Below are 21531 nucleotides of genomic sequence, written 5' to 3'. Positions count from 1 at the left end.
AGACTCTTTGTATTCACCAACTTAGAAGAGAGCAGTTTTGAGGCTTCTGGTAAAATAAGATCATAGGAACGTCTTGGAACACACATAATAGAGGAGCTAACTTGAGAGACAAACACTGCTAAGTGTTTGTATTTTTCCTTGGTTTTTATAAAGAATACTTTTACAATATGATATCAAAACAAAACCCATCAACACGATGAAGGAAAATTTATCCATGTCCACAAAACAAGTGAAAAAACGTATAACTTAGGTGTTTCAGCTGCACAAAAGAACAGGTCAAACACAAAGTAGGGGGTAAATCCAAGACATACTCTTGTGTGCTGCTTCTTCATGAAATATACAGAAAACAAAACCATATGTGATACTTTTTAACAAGAAATACCAATAAAATTGAAATGAATGGAAAATATTAACTTGCATCTTTGCCAGTGCCAAACATCTGTTTCAGAGAAATCCTCTCTTAAGTATTTAAACAATGCCTTTCAATTAAGATGAGAAAAAGTAATAGATGTGCTGAGAGTACCACAAATATTGCAAGAGTTATGAGTTATCAACAATGGTAATTTTGATAGTGTATCTTGAATTGTAAAAATCAATATTAAGTAATAATTGTTTTATTAACACTTTATATAGAAACTGAGACAAAACTAGTTGTTCTACAATTTAAGAAACAAAAATGGTAGCAATTAGTTTTCAACCTGTCTTAAAAAAAAATCATATTCTAGTTTGAATTTTTTTTTTATATTGAACCCCTCAATGTTCACGTTTATTCTTCTTTACAGCAGCCGTGTTGATTCAAATGATGGAACAGGTACCAAAATAAAGTGAATGAGAATTTGAACATACTGAATATTTAATACAACTAAATCAAGTTCCCCTTGTGACCTTGAAAAAGAGGAAATAGAACAAAATATCCCAAACACAGATAGGTTGCAACTTTGTAAATACTACTAAGTGCCTTAATATATGGTTTGCATGCTGAAGGGAAAGGAAAGATTAAAAAATCATTCGCAGTTAACAATGCTAAAATGTAATTTAATGAATTTTCTACTTGAACATTCTCTGAAAAGCAGCTTTATCCATTAGGTTAGGGACTAAAATTGTTGAGGGACTAAATGATGGGGATTAAACAATTGTTGGGGACTAAAATGCATTAAAGGACAGGATCTAATATTTCTGAGATTAGCTTCAGTTAAATCAAATATTTAACATTGTTACCCTACTGCATGGTTCAGTGTTTATAAAACTAGATCTATATGGTTCTGGCAAAACATTGGTATTTTAAAGATTAATAATTTGCTTTTTAAATCTTAACCATGATCAACTAGGTATCAGTCAAAGGTTAAAAAACAGATGTAAAAAGAAAAGAAGTATGAAACAAAGTGACCTACAGAAAGTGCTACCTGGCTCCTACTGAAAGATCCCTTTTTAAACTTAAAATAATTAAAACAGAATAATAATGTATAAATAGAAATACAAAAATAGAACGGTATTTCAGATGACATGTGGAGAATGAATTTTAACTTACTTTCAATATAAAAAGGAAAACAAGAAATCAACCAAGACGTGCTCTCACCTCAACTGAACTGAGGTGAAACTAAGCATGTGATTGACAGATACTCAATGCAACACAGCTTCATGCTCTCACTTCTACTTATTTCAGTTTTTAGTCCTGAGACAGTAAATCCAAGAGATCTATATACACATTCTAATTAGCCAAATTTCTCTCAAGCAGATTTTCCTATAAAATTTAGATACTGGAACAGAAAATTCCAGGTTAAATATACTTTTTTTCCCATAGTTTTCCGGTGGTTTGGAAGCAGGAAGAATATAAGTTAGAACTACCCCCCCCCCTTGTCTTAGTTAAAAAAAAAAAAAAAAGTTTTATACAGTTTATACATGAAAATTTGGTAGAAAATATTAAAATAAAGAAATTTGAAAAACCACAGGAAATAAAAATCTCTACACCAAAATATTACTTCAGATCACACTGGATCTAATATATTCCAAATAAATGTGAAGTCACCCTGTCAGAACTCAGTTCGGTTATTTCTTTGACACTACTGGAAATAATTATTTTAAACCCCAAAATGCACACTACTGTAGCCATTAAAAAGTCAACAACAAGAATGGAAAAAAAAAAAAAAGTTAAAGCACTAAGAGAAGACAGTGCATAAATGTCTTCCACAAAATCTAGTATGAATAAGTAACCATAAAGAGAAATAAAATCCAAGTAATTCAATTGTTTAAAATGTCAAATGACCCCACAATAAAAACCCCAAAATGGATAACTGGAAGAGTAAGAATTCCTAGCAAAATTCAGTTAAAGTTCTACATGCCAGGATAAAGCTGACATTGTTTAGGCACTTGTATTTACACTAAAATAAAATGGGACTTTTACTGTTTATTTTAAGTGGTATTGGATAAAGAGCCTTACGCAAAAAGGGTCACAAAATTCTTCACTGATGATTAGAGAAAGAATTTCCAAAAAAACCCATATGCAAAAATAACGATATATTATGCTAAGGTCACATTACAGAGAGAACAAAACTTAGAAGGGCAAAAACCTCTCAACTTCGTGACCACATTTTAGTTGCTCTGTCTGAACGCAGAACTAACTCAAAATTGTTACTACTGTTTTATTTTGTCTCCCAATACTTTTACAGATATATCCTATAGACAGAAATACCAACTATTGGGAAAGTAATAACTGCACCGCTAGGACTCAATGACCCTCTACTGAAGGAAGCAGTAAAGAAGCGTAAGGGAGAAGTGGTTGACCTTGTGACCAGAAGGAGTGGGCTAGAAAAGACTTTAGGACAAAAAAGTCCCATGCTGCCAAGGACCATCCTTGCCCTTACAGTATCCCCATTTGAGTCGCAAATTTATGGGCTGACTGATTCCTAATACAGCTCACGCCATAAATTGGAAGAGGATTACTATAAGTGATTCAAAATGACAGACACTTCTCACTTGGGAAATAAATTACATATAGTGGTGAGAGATTGGTTTGATAACCCAAAAAGTCCATTCCAGTCTTTTAACCTTCCTACTCCAGAAAAACTAGTTATAAAAAAAAGTGCTTTCAGTAGCCAATGTGCAAAATCAGAGAATCTGACACAGAATTAACAGAACCCCCACAACCATCACTGCATGTTTTTTAAGCAAACCCTGGACTTGTGAAATACCATATTTTAGACAATAATTACTAAACTGCTGAGGCAATTTTTGTGCTGTATGGCTAAGCTATGCATTCTTGCTTCAGTTCTCACTGATGAAAGGCTAATGAGAGAGTGGGATAGAAACTTCAAGTTCTCTTTCAAATTTTGAGATGCAGTAGGTTGGACTGTTTCAGAAGGTATACTTTACACCTGTCAGAATAAAGATGGTTTGATTTGACCTTAAAAATTAAACTTAATATTTCCTACTCTTCCTCCACTCCCCCATGAGATTTTAAGTTTACTAATCCTCAGGAATGTGTAGCAAAAAAAAAAAAAACCCAAACAAAACAAAAAACAAAAAACCAAACCTAAAAACCAAAAACCAAAAAAACAAAAGATAACAAAGTAGCCTTACACTGGCAACAGTTTTACTATAGCTTTTCTTACTGCACTGATCTGGTACTTTCCAATTGTGAGAAAAAACTGAATGGCCTTATTTTGCATGGTTTTTAAATACACAATACTGCCAGAAAAATGAAGCCTGTTTGCATTTCAGTTGTCAATCTCAAAGTGTGACACACTCCTTAGAATTAATAAATTTAAGTGTAACATACTTGCATAAAAAAAAAATAACTGGTCTTTTCCTGGAACTCACCTAGTTTACATTCGTAGTTTGAGACTTGAACTGAAAGTATCAATTTAAACACCAAATATGTAGCAGTGAATTGAGTGTGGGACCACTTCTAGATTTTGTCTGACACTGAAATAATTTTTATGCTAAAATTTTACAGTTCATGCCATCTGAAGTAAAAGGGATGAATTGCAGTGCATAAAATAAAATATGCAAACACATTTTTTGCAGAATCAGGTCTACAAGGATATTTTCTATTGGACAATCTATTTGGACAACTAGACCAAACGGTAACAGGTAATTTGCTTTTCTTTCATATTTATTGCAGGGGAATACAGCATGAGTTTCTTCCCTAGCTACTGTACAGCAGACCTTTGTCTCATGATAAGTTTAATGATACTAGTATATGCAACCCACAGGAAAGAAAAACAAAAAATACGCAGAAGCTAATTAAGTATATATATTACTAATATACTAAATCCCAATCTTCTTCTTTCTTCTATATGCAGTTATGGCATATAAAGCCTCACTGAATCTAGTAAATGAATGTGTAGACAGTTGGACTATACGATCATTGTAGGTCCCTTCCAACTGAAATATTCTACTCTATTCTGTAATTCATATGGAAATATTTACTTCCCATTATGTTTTACTGCTGGAATGCAGTTGGATCCATGCGCCATTTCACCTGCTAGAAACACAAAATGTTGTGTGACTATCTGACTAATATTGAAAAAAAAAAAAATTCCCACTTACTAGCTGCTGGCATTGAAGATCTCAACTATTTCACTTGAAAACATTGAATAGACTGAAATTCACTGAATTCAATCTTTTCAGACTTTCTGAATTATTTAAAAATTGTTTTATTAAGTTACTTTTCTTGCTTTCTATCTGCAAATTAGTTTAAAAAAAATCTTCAGGCAATTAATATAAATAACTTTCTGGACATGATGTGGATGTACCTTTGCAGGAGAAAGCAAGTCTGGATAATAGTTGTAGCAAGTGTATTCAAATTTGACTCAGAAGTGTTCTTCAATGTGTTATGAATGTTTATATAAACCTGTACAAATTTGATAGCTATGGAAGTTGCCTTTGAATATATGTGACAGTCTTATTCTACTGTAATTCTGAAGCATGCTTCGGAATAGTGGTGGTTATGAAATAATTATGAAATAGAGTCAAATTCCTGACTGAAATTTCCTTCACCTCTTAGATAGACAGATTCTTAAGATGTTACCTGTGGTAACATAGAAAACATTTTTCTAGTATAAAATTTGTCATTTAATACAGAACAGAAAAAAATAAAACTAAGATTGCAGTACATAAGTTGAACTGTTGCCAACATAGTGCGATATATCTTTAAAAACTTGAGATTATATTTGAAGTATGAAAAAGGCATAGCAACACTGCACTGCCCCTCTTTCATTTATTATGTGAAAATACACATTCCCATCACAGTTTAATTTTTTTGTTTTAGCTTGCATTGTCCTTTAATCAAAAGTGAAGAATTGCCAACAAATTCTCCACTAGCTTTAGTGACTTTGTTTGGCTTCAACACAGAGCAAATTACATTTGTTCTTGTCTTACGTTGGGCATTTTAGCATGATGATATTGCATTACTTTCCATTTCCCCCTCAATTGTAATCTTACCAACCTCTCATTTTTAGTATTAAAAAAAAAGCATTGAAGTCTGCTTCTTTGCACATGAGAAAATATGAATAAAGAGGCTATAAATCAATTTTTGTTTCAGTGACACTGCATGTCACTAATTTGTGGGTAACAATGTCAAACATATTATGTGTAAAACTACTTAGTTTAACTCGGAGTTATCTGTGAAAGGCTTTTAAATATGATGGATCTACAAACACCCCAGGTATTGAAAAAATTTATGCATATGACATTAAATTATATAGATATGAATTTATCAAAGGCAGGAGATTTAGTTTCCTCAGCTCTAATGAACACCCATTGAAAGATTACCAATCTATTAAAAAAATAAAAGGTTGAAAAATGCTGTGTAAGCACAAAGGAACATAAATTCTTTGCTTTTTGCTAAGTAACTTTCTACCAATTCAAATAATCTCATGCATATGTCCCCTATACTGAGTGACTGTTAAACTGTACATAGGTCGCTGACATGCTGGATTTGTGGCTGGTAAGTCTCTGAACACTTAAATCGCGTAGCATCATGGCTCTCAAAAGTAACCACTATTTTAGCACCAGCATAGTTAGAATAAAACTGAAGTCAGTTTTGGAACTGCAACAGGAGATTGCTAAGGTTTAATTTCAATGTATATGTTATGTTGACATAAATGTTTTCTACAAATATTTATCATATCAATCTATTTTTAAAAAGACTCATTCACAATGAATTCTTTCTAACTCTAAGTAAGTATTTACTATTATATATAGTACAGTATGATGCTGGACTACATTTATACTGTCCTGTAAAACTTGTGGAGTTGCCAGATCCAACTTTTATGAACCATTCTAGAAATTCTTCTAAGAATTGAAGTACAACTGTAAATGCTGATGAATTTTTTTTTTTTTTTTTTAAATATTTGCAGCAAATACGTAACTGGCTAAATACTCGGTTGATTTTCTTAAACTGATACCACAACTATCATATTTTTACTAAAAGAAAGCTTTAATGGAATAAATGACTAAGCAAGTTACAAGCTACTCTGAAAATTGGTATAATACTACATTTACCATGAGGGATGAAATGTATTTTGTACTATTATAAAATAAGCTGGATAAGAATCTGTTTATGAGTCTTTTTCCTGGAGCACTTTACCACTGCTAACTAAGTACAAACACTATGGTGCCCATGTCCCATGGTCTGCAGGATTCTACAAACTTATTAATTCAAAACAATGATGAAACGCACACAGTGCATGCTACCTCTGCAAGTGTGTAACTGGGACTCCCCCTGTCACTCAAATTAAAATAAACCATCACTGAATCTCAGCCAGGAAAGCGAGGCATTTTCCCCGAGTTCTTTCTAGAAGTTCCTTTCACAAGCTGCTACTTTTTAGTATAGTCCATAAAGTATACTTATTACTCTGACAGGTGCATGGGTTTTGATCAAGGTCCATTTACTCTGCCTCTTATGTAATCATATAAAAGATATTATGCCAAATGATTTGGAGGTAAAAAAACTTTCCACTCTCAACTTAAATACAGGCAGACTTCATAAATCTTATGCCAGAAAAAGCTAGCTGTCCTTACATATTTTTTTTTTTAAATGAACAGAAATATGTGCTAATTGAACAATAAGGGAAAAAAGTTGACTGAAATACTTCAATATTCAAGAACTCTATGGAATGAATGGAAAAGATGCTCCTACTAGACAAACCAAAGAGGACTTTGCTTCTTTGAAGATGATATTTTAATTGTTTCATTGATTTGTGAAAACTTCACAAGGACAAGACAGATTAACAGTAGTCAGATAACGGAATAATGGCAATGAGCTGCAAATGTGTGCATAGGTGGAACAAAAATGGAAGTCTTCATTCCTGATGAAGCTGAAGGACAGATGAGTTGCTATTGAAATGCCTGCAGGAAATTCCTGTCAATTCAAAATGGTGTGATCTAGCTGTCAACAGCGAGGAGTCTGCATTACATGGACTAGATGATCCGCACTAGTGGTCCTACTGACCAATATATTTATGATATAAGCTATTTTAACAGTAGACCTATTTTCAATTTCTCCACAGCTTATCCTTCATAACTGCCCAACTTCATGTATAAACAAGCCCAAACATCCTTATGGAACATGTTTTCCCTGGATGCCTCTTTAAATGTCTTTGCCAATAAGACCCACACTTCTAAATGTAAACTTCTCCACACACAGTATAACGAAAGAGAGCTCATCCAATACTAATCTTAACTAGTAGTAGAGTGAAACTTATGAAGTTAAATCCCATTTCCCATAATACTATTCAGCCCACTAAAGCAGGAATTAGAAGAGGCCAAACACACTATTTCTACTTCCTTCTCAGGATAACATTATCAATTAAATTCAAGCTTAGTGATTCGGCTTATTGAGCATACTGCAATAACTGAATTTGAGCTCAGGCTGCTACCACCATATGAAAGAGGGTTTTGTAATTATTTTTTGGTTTTATTTTTATAAAGTCCCTTTTTATAAAGTGGAGAAGAGTGTTAATTTTTTTTTTCGAATCAAACTGTCTTTTAAGTTACATTTTACTGTTTTTACACAAGCATTAAACTACAAGTATATAGCATTAACAGAATACCTGAAACCAAGTTTCAGAACATTACAACATTTCATAGCAGTGCACTGGCTATAAATCATGCTCAATAAACTACCAATACATTTTCAGGCTGTCATATAATACGGGTTGCGAGTAAAAGTTGACGACCTTTGTGTGTATGGAAACTGCACAATAAAGTTCATTTGTTATTGATACTGAAATGCTTTCAATGAACTGAACTCTGATCACAATTTGAATTCGACACTGCATTTATGCCCCATTTTCAAGTTACTGTAATAAGAAATACTGTAAATTTCAACCAATGTATTTATTTCTGCTTTTCTCCTTTTTGGCTTGTGATGAACTTAAAATTCTATAAATATATATGAAGAAATACATCACAGTTACAAACTGTGTGAAAAAAGGAGTGACAAACCTGAAGACATAAATCCTGACTTTGTCTTCTTGTCATTTTAAGACGGGTTTCAGGATTAATAAACTCACTGCATGAAGTGAAACCCATTAGCCACTGGTAACTCACCCTTTTCTGCTCTTTAATATATTCCATCAGTTCCTCTCTTGTCCTTCTCACTGCTTCTTTGATTGCCTTTTCACTTCGTTTTTGCTCCTCCATTAATGCTTCCTTGACAATTTCCTTTTCAAAAGGAAAACACATGAGTGTAAATATTAAAAGCATTTCACAAAAGTAATACAGGTCATCCCTTTCTTTCCTACAAAAAATTTATCACGACCACACTCCTTTCTCAATTATAGTTATCCTAAAATGTATGGAATATCTTTACAAAAATGCATAAATTCAATATGTAATCACTAAAGATCCTAAAGAAAGAATCACTTTAAAGCTGTGTTAATAGATACAGAATGTTCCCTGTGAGCAGGAGAAATGGAAGGCAGTTTACATTCCAACAGAAGCAGGGATATACTAGCTGCCAAGAAGAGAAGAGTTTAGTTCCAGTTGGAAGGGACCTACAATGATCACATAATCCAACTGCTTGACCATTTCAGGGCTCACCAAAAGTTAAAGCAAATTATTAAAGGCATTGTCCAAAAGCCTCTTAAATGCTGATAGGCTTGACGCATTCACCACCTCTCTGGGAAGCCAGTGTTTGACCACCCTCTCGGTAAAGGAATGCTTCCTAACGTCAAGTCTGAACTTTCCCTGATGCAGCTTTGAGCCACTCCCATGCGTCCTATAACTGGATACCAGGAAGAAGAGCTCAGCACCTCCTTCTCCATTTCCCCTCCTCAGGAATTTGTATAGAGCAACGAGATCATTCCTCAGCCTCCTTTTCTCCATATGGAATGGCTGTTCAGGACTTCAGTAAGGGCTGTTCAAACATCACAGTAAGCAGAGTCCTAATGACAATAAATTTATTTTCCAACCTTGGGAATTGCCAGGGATATTCTGTACACAGCAGTAAAAAGTAACAATGGATACTGCTCTTCCCCCTCCCCATCCCCCCAGTTAACATTACCCTCCACCAAATCTGATTCAGTACTAGAAATGCATCACAGTAGAGAAAGCCAGGAACCACTTCTTAAAACGCCTCCCTTGCCTCCAGTACAACTAATCTGTGTAAGTTATCAGCTCAGGAAACAACTTCCTGGACCAAAGTCACTGTCCCAAAACTCAAAATGGAAAATTTAAAAAAATAAAAATGGAAAGAATGGTTCAAAAAGGAACACACCAGGACTTCTAGTGTATTTATTCACATACATGGGTTTTTTAAATCAAAACTTTTTGAAAATGAAAAGTAAATATATATGGACCATTTTTTCTTATTACAGTTTGCTGATTAGACATAACACTGCTTCGCTAGCAGGTGCTGAAAAGATTTGTCTATAGGTTTGCTTGATTGCACAGTAATACAGACATTTTACGACATATTTACAACTTGGATTCATGCTAGTGGGGAAGGTTGGTCTTTTCTTTGTTTTGTTTTTTTTTCTTTTTTTCTTTTTTTTTGTTTTTTTTTTTTTTTTTTTTTTTTTTTTTTTTTTTTTTTTTTTTTTTTTTTTTTTTTTTGGTCCCCCCATAGATTTCCACTGGCGAAGGACCCAAGACCTAAACAAAGTTCAAGATCAGATATGATCCATCATCCATTCTAAACTAAATATTAAATCTGAATAATGCCCACTAAGCAACACAGTTTGTACACCTAAAGTAAAAGTAAAAAAACCTTTTTCACCACTTCAGTAAGAAAAAAGATAAAAATCAAGGATAGTTTATTTTTAAAAATAATTTAATTATTCACAGGCTTTCAGGCTCTTGTCAAAATAACTGAGTCTGCCTTGTACAGACACTGTCAGGCTTAGAAGAAATCAATTACTTTGTTGCAGTACCTAAAGCATTCAATTTAAATTATTCAGTTAAAACACCATACTTATTTATATGGGAAAAATTACTAATCTAAGGAGAATTACATAACTTTACAAATGTTTGTGAGATAAAATCACAACCATTTTACTCCCTTGTTTACTGGTTTAAGAAACATTTGTCAACCTACAGTGCCACCTGTTTCAAATACAGTATCTCAGAATATTAACTTATGTATTCTTGGTGCTTTACAATTCTGTCTTCTCTGCAGAAAGTATTTTTGCAGGAACTCAATGGTATTGAACAGATTCACTCTGGAGAACATGTGGAATTCTAAGGTTACGGAAGTAGAATATATTTATGAAGTTACATAATTCATCTGTATGTACAAGAGTGACATTTTACCATACGCTATTAGTGTACAAAATGAAGAATACCACCACTGAATTAGACCATCCCCCCCCCTCCCTTTCTTTCAAAGACTCTCCAGTGGAAGTGTTTCAACTGCAAAATAAAGTGTTATTTCTTAACTTTAGCTATTTACTCCTTTTCAGACAAAACATAATAGCTTTTGCAAAACTATACTTTTGCTATCTTCATAACAGAAAAAGTCTAAAATCCCAAATTTGAAATGTGCATCTATATAGTCCCCACTGTTCTGGAATACAGCAAATATGAAAACCATAGCAGTGAGAAGTGATTATAATTTTTTTCTATTTTAATTCAGTTTACCCAATAAAAATCCTGAGACAAAGGTCTATTTCACTACAGAACTCTAGCAAGACTAACAGAAAAAGTAGCACAAAGTTACTTATTACAGAAATAGGCTGTTCTCATAATTATATTCTCATGCCAGCTTAATTTGCCAAAAGGTCCCAAAATACTGTCTTGTATTAGACTGGAAAAAAATTCCATCATTTACCCCATTAAACCTTTAAGAGCAAATTACAGGACTGATAAGGTGCTATATCTTAATATGCAGAAAATTTTACATCAATAAAATACTTACAATCAGTTAAAGTATGTTAACTTTCCTTGATATAATTCTACTTTAAACACTTCATGAACAAAAGTCCAAAAAATACAATTAAATTCTACAAGTCCATTAAAAAATGCAAGAAAACAGAAACCACTAGCAATACTTTTATGGAAGACTATTTTATTACACAAAGATTAAAACAGAAAAAATAAAATTGGAAAGAATTATTTCCCATTTACAACAGCAACTTCCCAAAACAAAGACAGGTATTAATTCTCTGAAGAATATACAGTTACAGATAAAAGCGAAAGCAAAGCTGTATAGCATCCTGTTGAGGCAATTAGCAAAGCATGCCATAACTATGCTAGTTTTTACTCTTTGCTATCAATACTTATTTCAAGACTATCAAGCTGATAAAAAAAAATGTTGTTTTCTAACATCATATGCACTTATTTGTTTTACCACAAGGAAGAAAAGATTACCGATTGCTTCTATACTATTAAATAAAAAAGTTGGCTTAACTTATTGCTTACTTTTATTTTTTTTTTCCTTTGTCACATTCATAATACCTATTAAGTAAGAGTTTCATAATAAGGAGATCCAAGAGTCCTCTTAGCTTCCCTGGAAACTCCAGCAAATGAAGATTTAAGAATTCAGCCAAGTCCCTCACTGTTTTTCAACTCCTCACTCTACAGCATAAATGGTAGTTTTTCTACATATACCCAGCATCCAGTATTTAGAAAAATCTGAATAATCTTTAACCAGTGGATACTGCAAAATCCCAATATTTTAAAAAACAAATACCTATTCTAAAAGGTACCAGGAATAGCTAGTATGTTGAACAGCTATTCTCAGTTCTTTAATCCCTGTGCTTTCTTTAGTCTTACACAGATTTTCTAATCACACAAAGTAAAGTATCAACTCATATGAAGATTATTTAAATTCTGATATTACCAATTACTATTCTATAATAAAGTCTTAGCTGCATGTACATCCTGTTAGCATACGTGCCTACTTTTCCTTCATCTCCTTGATCTTTCCTGTAATTCTATATCTACCTTTAAGATTTTATCCTAATTTAAATTTTGGTTCCAAGGTAGAAATTGGCCCTTATTTCATCTTAAGCTAAAAATTGTACAGCATTATTTGAGGCTCTTAGTGTTATTTTAATAGATTCAAGAAAATGGGAAAGCCCAGTGTCCCGTAAGAAGCTGAGGAAGAGTACTCCAGAGTTTGCACTTGAGGTGCAACTCTTTTTTTTTTTTTTTTTTTTTTTTTTTTAAATATCGGATCAGAGGCTGGAGTACTACATCATAAATTTTTTTACAGGAAAATTCTTTTGTTTCAGCACAAGGATCAGGTGACAGTACTTAATTTTATCTAGGAAATGCAACCACAGATTGCAATGTTAGTGGTTTTTCAGAACATAGTAACCCTCAAATTATAATGTCTGTGGTTATAAACTACTACAAACTGCTTCTGAAGTCAGAAATGGTTAAAGTCTGCATGCAGTGGGCTACTCCTTTTCCAGACTGTGCAAGCATACCAAAAATAAACTGACCTAATGGCAAGGATGATCTCTTTCCACTCAGTGCTTCTAAGTTGTATGCTCCCTCACACACACAAGATTATACAACATTTTTTAAAAGGAAAAACACTTTTCTGTGTCCTTATGAAATCACCATGGTCTCCATAAGCACTGGACACACTAATGTTTCTACAAGAAGGTGGAACCACAAGAAGAAAGTGAAACTGAAAGCAATGGTTGGATATCCACTTGAGAGGAATCTAAGCAAATACTCCCACTGAAAGTTGAACAATATGGTCAAGGCAACAGAAATTGGAGGAGGTGTCCTTTGAAGAGCAAGTTCTTCTCCAGCACATTACACCATACTATATTATCAATAGCCTAACTTGGTAGGAATCATGATATTGAGAAAAAAACTCAATAGCTTCTTGTATGAATCCACAAGATATTGGACGTGAACAGCAATGTTATGATAGTCCAAGCTTGTTGCTCAAAAAATACCTTTTTTTTTTCTTCCAAAAATAAACACTCTCCAGCCCAGTTAAAATCCTACAACGTCTAACAAAGTTACTCCTGGAATTGCAATACAAATATGCCATCTTGTTTGGTACTTCAGAAACACAAAATAAATTGAGTTATTTCAAACTCTGTCTCCCCCACTGGATTCTCTAACCTATGTATAAGATGAAACAAACAACAAATGGACAAAGAAAGTCTGATAAACTGATGCTATTTTGTATTCCTGTAACTGGCAATGAACCCAGTGCTCTATATATCATAGATGTGAAGAGTTTTGAGGATGTATTTAAGCAAATTAAATTAATATTATATGTGACGTAGAAATGCCCCAAGTAAAAAAGCATCATGAAAGAAGGGAAAGCAATGTCAATACCATGAACGTTTCATGGGTAAAAGTTGATCTCCTAGAACAAATACTATAAATACAGTGAATAATGATGAGAAGGAGACAAAAGGAAACTCTGAAGCAGAGATGAGACCAAAAGTAGTTTATAGCCTATTTAACAAAGAAAGAGTAATGGAAAGCCGAAAGCTGAAAATAAAGGTCTGGAAAGTGTCATTATGGCAGTACTCTTAAAGGACAAACTATAATTGTTAGGGCAGAAAAAAAAAGGATGCTTTAATAAAAATACAGGAAAAGTGGGATCTTGGATTAAGATTGTACCTATGTTGTTAGATATGGTATGTCATCTCTTACAGATATGATGCCCAAGCCAGCAACATGTAAACAATTATATTTACAAATAGATCTGAAACAAAACCATGATACAGTCCAGAGTAACAAGCAACGTGGTTGTTGTTCAAGGGACCAGAAAGTACTTGGAGAGTGGGAAAGAAGAAAGGAAATACTAAGAAACCTCCCAAACTTCAAGTGATAGTGATGCATTCATAAAGTGATATCAAAGAGATTTATCAGCGTTTTTAGTGTAGACAGAAATAGCGCTCAAAGTGGGCACGGAAGAAAAACTGAGTTAGGCTTCCAAATTCGTTACGAGTCAAGTGGCAATCTTGCACAGAAAGCATAAAGCAACTATCTAAACCCAGGGAGGCAATAGTTCCTGATCCTGCTAAAATAAGCATATCTTGGAGTACCACAGAAAACTACCGCCAGGCAGCTTACAGTAGGTAAGTGAGAGGCAGTGTTATCTTGCCTCTCCACAACACAGAGATTCCCAAACCAGCCTATCTCCTGCCTTGCCAAAAATTACCAGTTTGCCTGTTGAATCACACAGAAACAAGATCCAAGTTCTGCAAGCTACAGGAGGCACAGATCATTCAAAACCAGCTCTATCTTACAAACAGTATTAAGATTTCATAATAAAGTTGTAGGGAATAGAATACCATGTAGCACATCACTTAAAGTGTCAGAAGAAGAAACACATTTTTGCACCACCGTCATGGGAACAGCCGTTGAATGAATGTTTACAAGTAGTTCAGCAGAAAGTGTATGTATGAAAGAGATGAACAGACAGGATAAAAAGAGATTACAGGAGATCAAAGGAGAAAAATCCTGCAAGGACAACCCTGAAACTACTCTGTACAGCAAACGCAGAAAATACAGACAGGTAAGTAGATTCACAATATTAAATTCATTCACAGATTTAAAAATCAGGAAAAGGGCACCCACTTGCACTCAATGTTCTCTATTTTTTTTAAGGTAAGGAAACTGTGGTGCCAATAAATAAAATCCCATAGTTTTGACACCTAAAAAAAAAGATATGTCAGGAAATATATATACAAAAGTAGTCTTACTGGACAATAAAAAGCTAAGACAAATGTATACCCCCCATATATTTTACTTTTTCCTCATACTATCCTCCAAGATATCCATTATACACCTATTGATTTGATCCATGAGGAAAAGGGAAGTGTTTTTCACAGATTATAAGGCTAAGAAAGGGCCGCTCTACAGCTAATAAATCTGACTGAAAGCTAGAGTGGGAAATAACTTTAGACAAACTTATTCATTTATTAGTTCTTCCAAACTTCTCAAGTACAGAGCAATGAGGAAAAATATTTAGACAAATAATAATTTTCAACAAAAATTTAACAGTTAAGTTAAGTAAAAGTAGAAAAGAAACAAAAGCCAGCTCTTTAAGTATACTGCCAACACCTTCATGTTTTCAATTACATATTTTTTGTTCACTTACATACGACTGGGTGTGGAAATTCTTAAGACATTCAATACAAAATTGATTCAGCCTTGCCAAAACTATCAACAGAAGCATTCCCTCAAATGAATGAGCATAAACACCAAAAAAAGTTTTAATAATGTAGCAGATAGGTAGCCATTCATTTTTTAGAATTAAGCACTACGTGTTCTAGACATTTTTCTTTTACTTTCTAAACAATGCATATACTGATATTCATACATTCATGGAAAAACATTAAACATACTTTAAAGCCCATACAGTACAGAAGAATAATATTTTTTTAACTATTGAGATGTTTGCCAGTAAAATTATATTAATACATTCCAAGATAATAAATTACAAATTTATTGTTCTGCAAAGAACACCACCATATCAGGAGTGTGAACACATTCAATTGTCTTAAATACTTACAGATTTACTCAGCAAAGACTACTGGGATGGTCACATTTTTTTCCACAATCATTTTAGTTAACTTTTCTTGCAAAAACATTTTTTATTTGTGTATCTCAGTATATCTCAGTTGTGGCTTGGTGGAACGAAACACTGCAGCCTCAGTTTTCCTGAAATACTTTCCCACTGTAAGATCATCTTGCCTTAGTGCTTTTGCTCATGTCCAAGAGGAAGCAGAATTTATGTAGTTCTTTTAATAAACTAAAGGCTTTTATTTTTCTAATTATTTGCAGCCTTCAGAAGAAATGAATGTCTAATGTATCTGCTGTGTGGATTATGGCAATGATGAACGGAGGCTCTTTTTCCCTTGAGAATTAGGGTCAGCTATAGTAGATTACACACAGTATTTTAAATTTAAGCCTTCGGGAAATTACAAAGGTGATTCTTTGCTTCAAGTGCTTTAGGAGAGTTATTAATTTCAAGCTGTGACACAGACCTAAATTTCCAGGGCTCACCCTGCAGCTGCCAGCTTTCATTTTACTTTTAATGAATTTTCTTTAAAACAAAAACTGTGGTGCAGAAATTCTACAGCATCTTTTGCTACTTCTTCCCCGCCCCTGATTTCACCTCATTTATGTAATTGAGTTTTTAGATTTGTAAAATGATAACAACTACCATGCAGAGACCTCTATTGCATGATAGCCTTATACCTAAGGTAGCTACCGCTATAGCTACTCTGCACTGTCTACTAATTATAAATACAATATATTATCCTTCTATTTTACCCAAAATTGTATGGATCTCATCACCCTATATCCCCAAATAATTTTTGGATTTTAGTTTTTTCAAAGAGTAAAATTAAGTGGAAAGAATATGGCAAGGTAGATCACTGTTGTTTTTCCACTGAAGTTTATAGTTGTACCCCAGGAGCTTCACTGTAATTTTGAATTCTTGGGAAAAAGCTTCCATTTCCACCCAATTACCTATAATAGTTTCTCCTTTTCTAGAGAGCAAGCACTTCTTTATTCAAATAAGTGTTCTAGAAAAAAAACATTCTAGTGGAAGAATTTCACCAAGCATTTCTCTCAACATTGACAACTACCAGACATACTAAACTGTCTTCGCAAGGAAGTTGCCACTGGTAAAGAACACCATAAAATGTATCAAAAATCCAAAAAAAAAATCGGAAAAAAAAAAAAAAGACACGCCAGGCTACATCTAGCCTGCTGAATATATGAGTTCTTCATCTATAATGACTTTTCAGTGTGTTGTAAAAGGATCATGAGGTTACTGTGCAAATGGATATTATCTTTAATCAAAAGACTACTCATTTCTTTCAGAGAGAGCTTATTCTCCCTGATTTAAAATGCAAGCCCACCCTCCTAAAAACTAAGAATCCTCTTTTGAATGAAAAAAAAAAAAAAAAAAAAAGACCTCTTTTATAAAAGCCCTAAGCACCTGGATAACACATGTATAAAACCTGAAGATGCTGCCAGTCTCAACCAAAAGGAAAGTCTTTCGGACTTCTAATAACCATACAGCTTCTTGAGACAGTGCTCTAGAAAAACTTTTAGTATTTTCTTGGTGATGTGATATATCTCATTTATCCCTTCAGAATTATAAGGCTTCAAAGAATAATATCTTCAACCTAATTAAAAATCTGATGCCTCTAAGTAAAGACACCAAGTCACCAGAACAGACAAAGCTTTCATGAAAAAACAATGCAATATTCATGTTACTTTAATCCTTTAGTTTCTTATAAAAAAGGAGAAGGGGGTATGCCAAGGTTCTTCCATCAGGCCAAAACGTTAACTCAGTATGTCTTAGTTCCTGCTTTCACTGTAAGTTTATCTTTACTCTGATGTTTTGTATTAGGTAACAAAATATTTCACATTAATCATGAGTTATTTATTAAACTGTCCCAAACTCCCCAGATTTTTCTCTGAAAATGTTAAATTAATAAAATAAATCTTATATGGAATTAGCATCTCCTTATCTGCAGACTCAACATCTATCTGACTGAGGACAAGTCTTTTTTAGGACACAGTTTTGTCAAGCATGAATATCTAACAAGTAGAAGCAATCTGCATAAAGCTTCCAGATTTGCATCCACTATGGCTCTGCTTCCTGGCCACTCTGCAACAACAACAAAAAAGTCTAAAAAAATACCAGTGTCATCCTTGCACAGTAAGCATTCATCTTTTTTTCTTTTAAACAAATTACTTAGAAGATGAAGGGAAATCTCACCACCTGATTCAGCAGAACTGTCATCTTCAAAGCTTTATTGTTCTTATGTTAAAACTACCTGAATAAAGAAATGTTAACAAGCATACTTTAAGGATTTTTTCCAATTCTTTTCTCATATAACAAGTTCTACAAGGTTCTTCTAGCACATGTGATTAAAAAAATGAAAATCTGCATTTTTCTTAACTGAAAAAAAATGAAAATAGATTAGATATTTGAAAAATGAATCTAACACAAATGAGAAATCATCATATATTATAACTGCATAACATAAATTATTCCTGTTACTATCAAAGTCGTCACAGCTACTCAGTATTAAAAAAGATGGAATTAACTAACCAAGAACAAGATATTTACAAGAGAACTCATCATAACACTCTCCAATACCTCAGTGCTACTCACCATTACAAGTATACCCACTAGATACAACTCGTCCTTTTGAAAGGCCTGAATCTCTTCCTCAGAAAAGCACTGACATCTCAGTATATTCAAGACTTTGTCTTAAAAAATACATCCACCACTATTAAACTTCTAATATCATCATGTCTTGTGACAACTTCAAAGGCAATATCAACAACAATAAGAAACTCTTGCTGTACACTCCACAGGGAAGGTAAACCTACCCTGAGCTACAATCTTAACTTAATACGCCATTCTTCCATCCCTGGGACATTCTATATGCTCCCCAAATCCATAAATATAGAACCCTGGCTGACTTCATGCATGTAATTCTTACAATTTGTAAAAGCAATGTTGGGAATGTTCCTCTCTCAATTTGTGTTAAGTGATGTGCAATTATCCTTATAGAAACACCTCTCTATTACGTTCCCAATTTTTATAACCCTCTCTTTATTTTGTACGTATTCTATTTTTTGTCTTAGAAAAGTATCTTTTTACTAAGAGACATAATGGAATTCCAGCAGAATAAAGAACAAATGTAACATATTTTCTCTTCCATAGGTCATACAAAAAAAAGTCACCTAAACTGTCTGCACCATAAATGCCGTATCTGAGCTAGTCATCTTGGGCTCCTTTTGAAGTCAGTGGACAAAACCAGGCACTTGCAGGGCATGATTCACCTTATTTCAATATACGTATCTGAAAAGGTCACAGGAATTTTGTTCTGTATGTGCCAACTTCTGTCCATACACACATTCTAGATGAAAATAAACTAACAAGATCACTGTGCATTGCACAGATCCACTAGGTGCAGTGATGAATGATAGATATCACAAGAAAATCTACCACAATATTACGAAGACATTCAAAGGAAAAAAAAAAATACGCAAAATAGTTCCATGGAAAGGTAAAATATACTAACTTGATTATGCTTCCTTTGCTCTTGCATGGCTTCCCAAACAGCCTGGGCAATATTCTCTTTATGTCTATCACGTTCTGATTCCCACATTTTTCTTTCTTCTACATGAATCTTCTCCATATTTCTCCTCTCCTCCTCGACTGCTTTCAGAACAGCCTCCCGCACTACTTCTTTTTCAACCTTTGAAATAAATCAAGCACAAATAAATGACCAAAACATGGGTGCCTAACTCATATATATTACTTCTTCCAATGAGATCTATGAGCTGACAAGACATGGGACGTGAATATTTTCACTTCTGAACTATGAGCTTATATTTATATAAATTTATAATATACATTTACCAATCAGGTACTACCACTGGACAATGACTTTGTAGTTACAGAAAGAAAAAGAAAGTTACAAGCAAGGATCTTAAATTCCTATTTATGAAAACACAACATATAATAACTAGTTTGCCCAATGCCAACACAAAAAACCAGAAACCACATAAGATTAAGTACATCATGGGCCTCCCTACACTGCCTGATTTTCCCATATATGAGATATTCCTGCTCTTACCTACAAGTATCTAAATTTCAAAAACAGTCTGAGCGCTTTCTGTAGCAAAGTAGCCAATACATACTTAAAACAAATATGTCTTCCCTCCCAAAGCTCCTGACCTATGCAATGTTTAAGAAGTAGTTTCATCATTTTTTTTTCCAGTGTTTATATTCAACCATTACATGAAATCATCAGAAGACACACGCAGAATTTGAAGTAACAACGACAGCTCTACACATGCTCAGGCACAAAAATATATTAATAAGCAAGACCACCATTGCATGATATCTACAAATAAATAATGGCAGGCTGAAGTTCAAAATAAACAAACACAGGCTGACAAACCACACCCACACACCCCCCAATTTTAATAAGCTTACAGGTCATTTCAATGCCATTTGGTGGCGATTATGGAACTGGTCAAGTGAAGTTATAAATGGCAAAATATACTGTGTTCCTCAAAGACCTACACTTACAAATAAAGTTGTTTCTTGCATTTCATTTGGACTTGATTTTTTATTTAGACATTTATAAAATATAATAAAATGTAAAATAAAAAATGCCCTATTAAATTGAGAAATTTTATTATATACATATTTCCCCCTAGATGACAACCATGTAACAGATGGTTCATTTGTTATTGAATGTTCTTCAATAGTCAATAACACTCAGCTAGTGTGCATATACTACCTATGAAGAGATACAAGAAATAATGTCGCCTAACCAGCTGTGCTAGGTAACATACATCACTAGTTTTCCCAGATTATTACATGCAATTGAACTTTTGTACTGGATTCTACATCAGTATTAGCAATGAAAGATAGCTTAACATTTACAAAATTACTGTACTAACCCTAATGCACTTAATAATGAAATAGACAGAAGAAATTGTATTTTAAAAAGTGAATACTCCCCTTTAGTCAAATATCAATTTAACAAAATAATTGAAAACCTTTAAAAATGTCCAGATTTTTACATGATTTATAAACTAGTTCTGTCCTCATTGAAAATGACCAGTGCTAATCGTCTTATTAAGATCATCAGTTGACCCTGCTACCTAGCTCTCCAAATCAAGATATATCAATGTTGTTAACTGAAAGACCACAAAAACAGATATTTATGTAATCCCAACAAATGAACTGGAATACTGTGACTTCTTGTCATAAACTAATGTAGAGACTATCTTAGACAGAGATACATAGACTTTTAGACAACGTTACATAGACTTTCTGTACTAAGACATAGAATATAGTTCTATAAATCATGAACATATCCGCTATCTTATTTTAAACACAGATGAGAACAGAGAGTTTGACAAATTTAGTTATGAAATAAGAATGAGTTGCTGAACTTGGCATTTGTAATGACACATACGGAATCCACATTGCATGCCTACTTCTTAACAAGAGGTACCTTTGCAGCAGCTGCCACAGCCTCCTTACTTCTTTGTCTTTCTTCATCCAAACACTTGTCAAGCACTTCCTGTAAGTGTTATGAAAAATTAAAC

General features: G+C 33.6%; 1 protein-coding gene across 1 annotated transcript in view; it reads right to left on the bottom strand.

Moving 5' to 3' along the window:
* CCDC91 (coiled-coil domain containing 91) overlaps window positions 1-21531 on the bottom strand; it is a 75360-nt gene that overhangs the window by 24795 nt on the left and 29034 nt on the right. Inside the window, exons 5-7 of the mRNA XM_010080327.1 lie at window positions 21438-21506; window positions 19485-19661; window positions 8554-8667 (exon numbers count right to left, since the gene is read on the bottom strand). Of these exons, the coding sequence (XP_010078629.1) occupies window positions 8554-8667; window positions 19485-19661; window positions 21438-21506 (360 nt within the window). The remainder of the gene's footprint in view (window positions 1-8553; window positions 8668-19484; window positions 19662-21437; window positions 21507-21531) is intronic.

Source organism: Pterocles gutturalis, unplaced genomic scaffold (assembly GCF_000699245.1).
Source record: "Pterocles gutturalis isolate BGI_N339 unplaced genomic scaffold, ASM69924v1 scaffold10519, whole genome shotgun sequence".
NCBI lineage: Eukaryota > Metazoa > Chordata > Aves > Pterocliformes > Pteroclidae > Pterocles > Pterocles gutturalis.
Note: the sequence above shows the minus strand (reverse complement) of the source record. Positions and strands in the feature narration are given on the sequence as shown.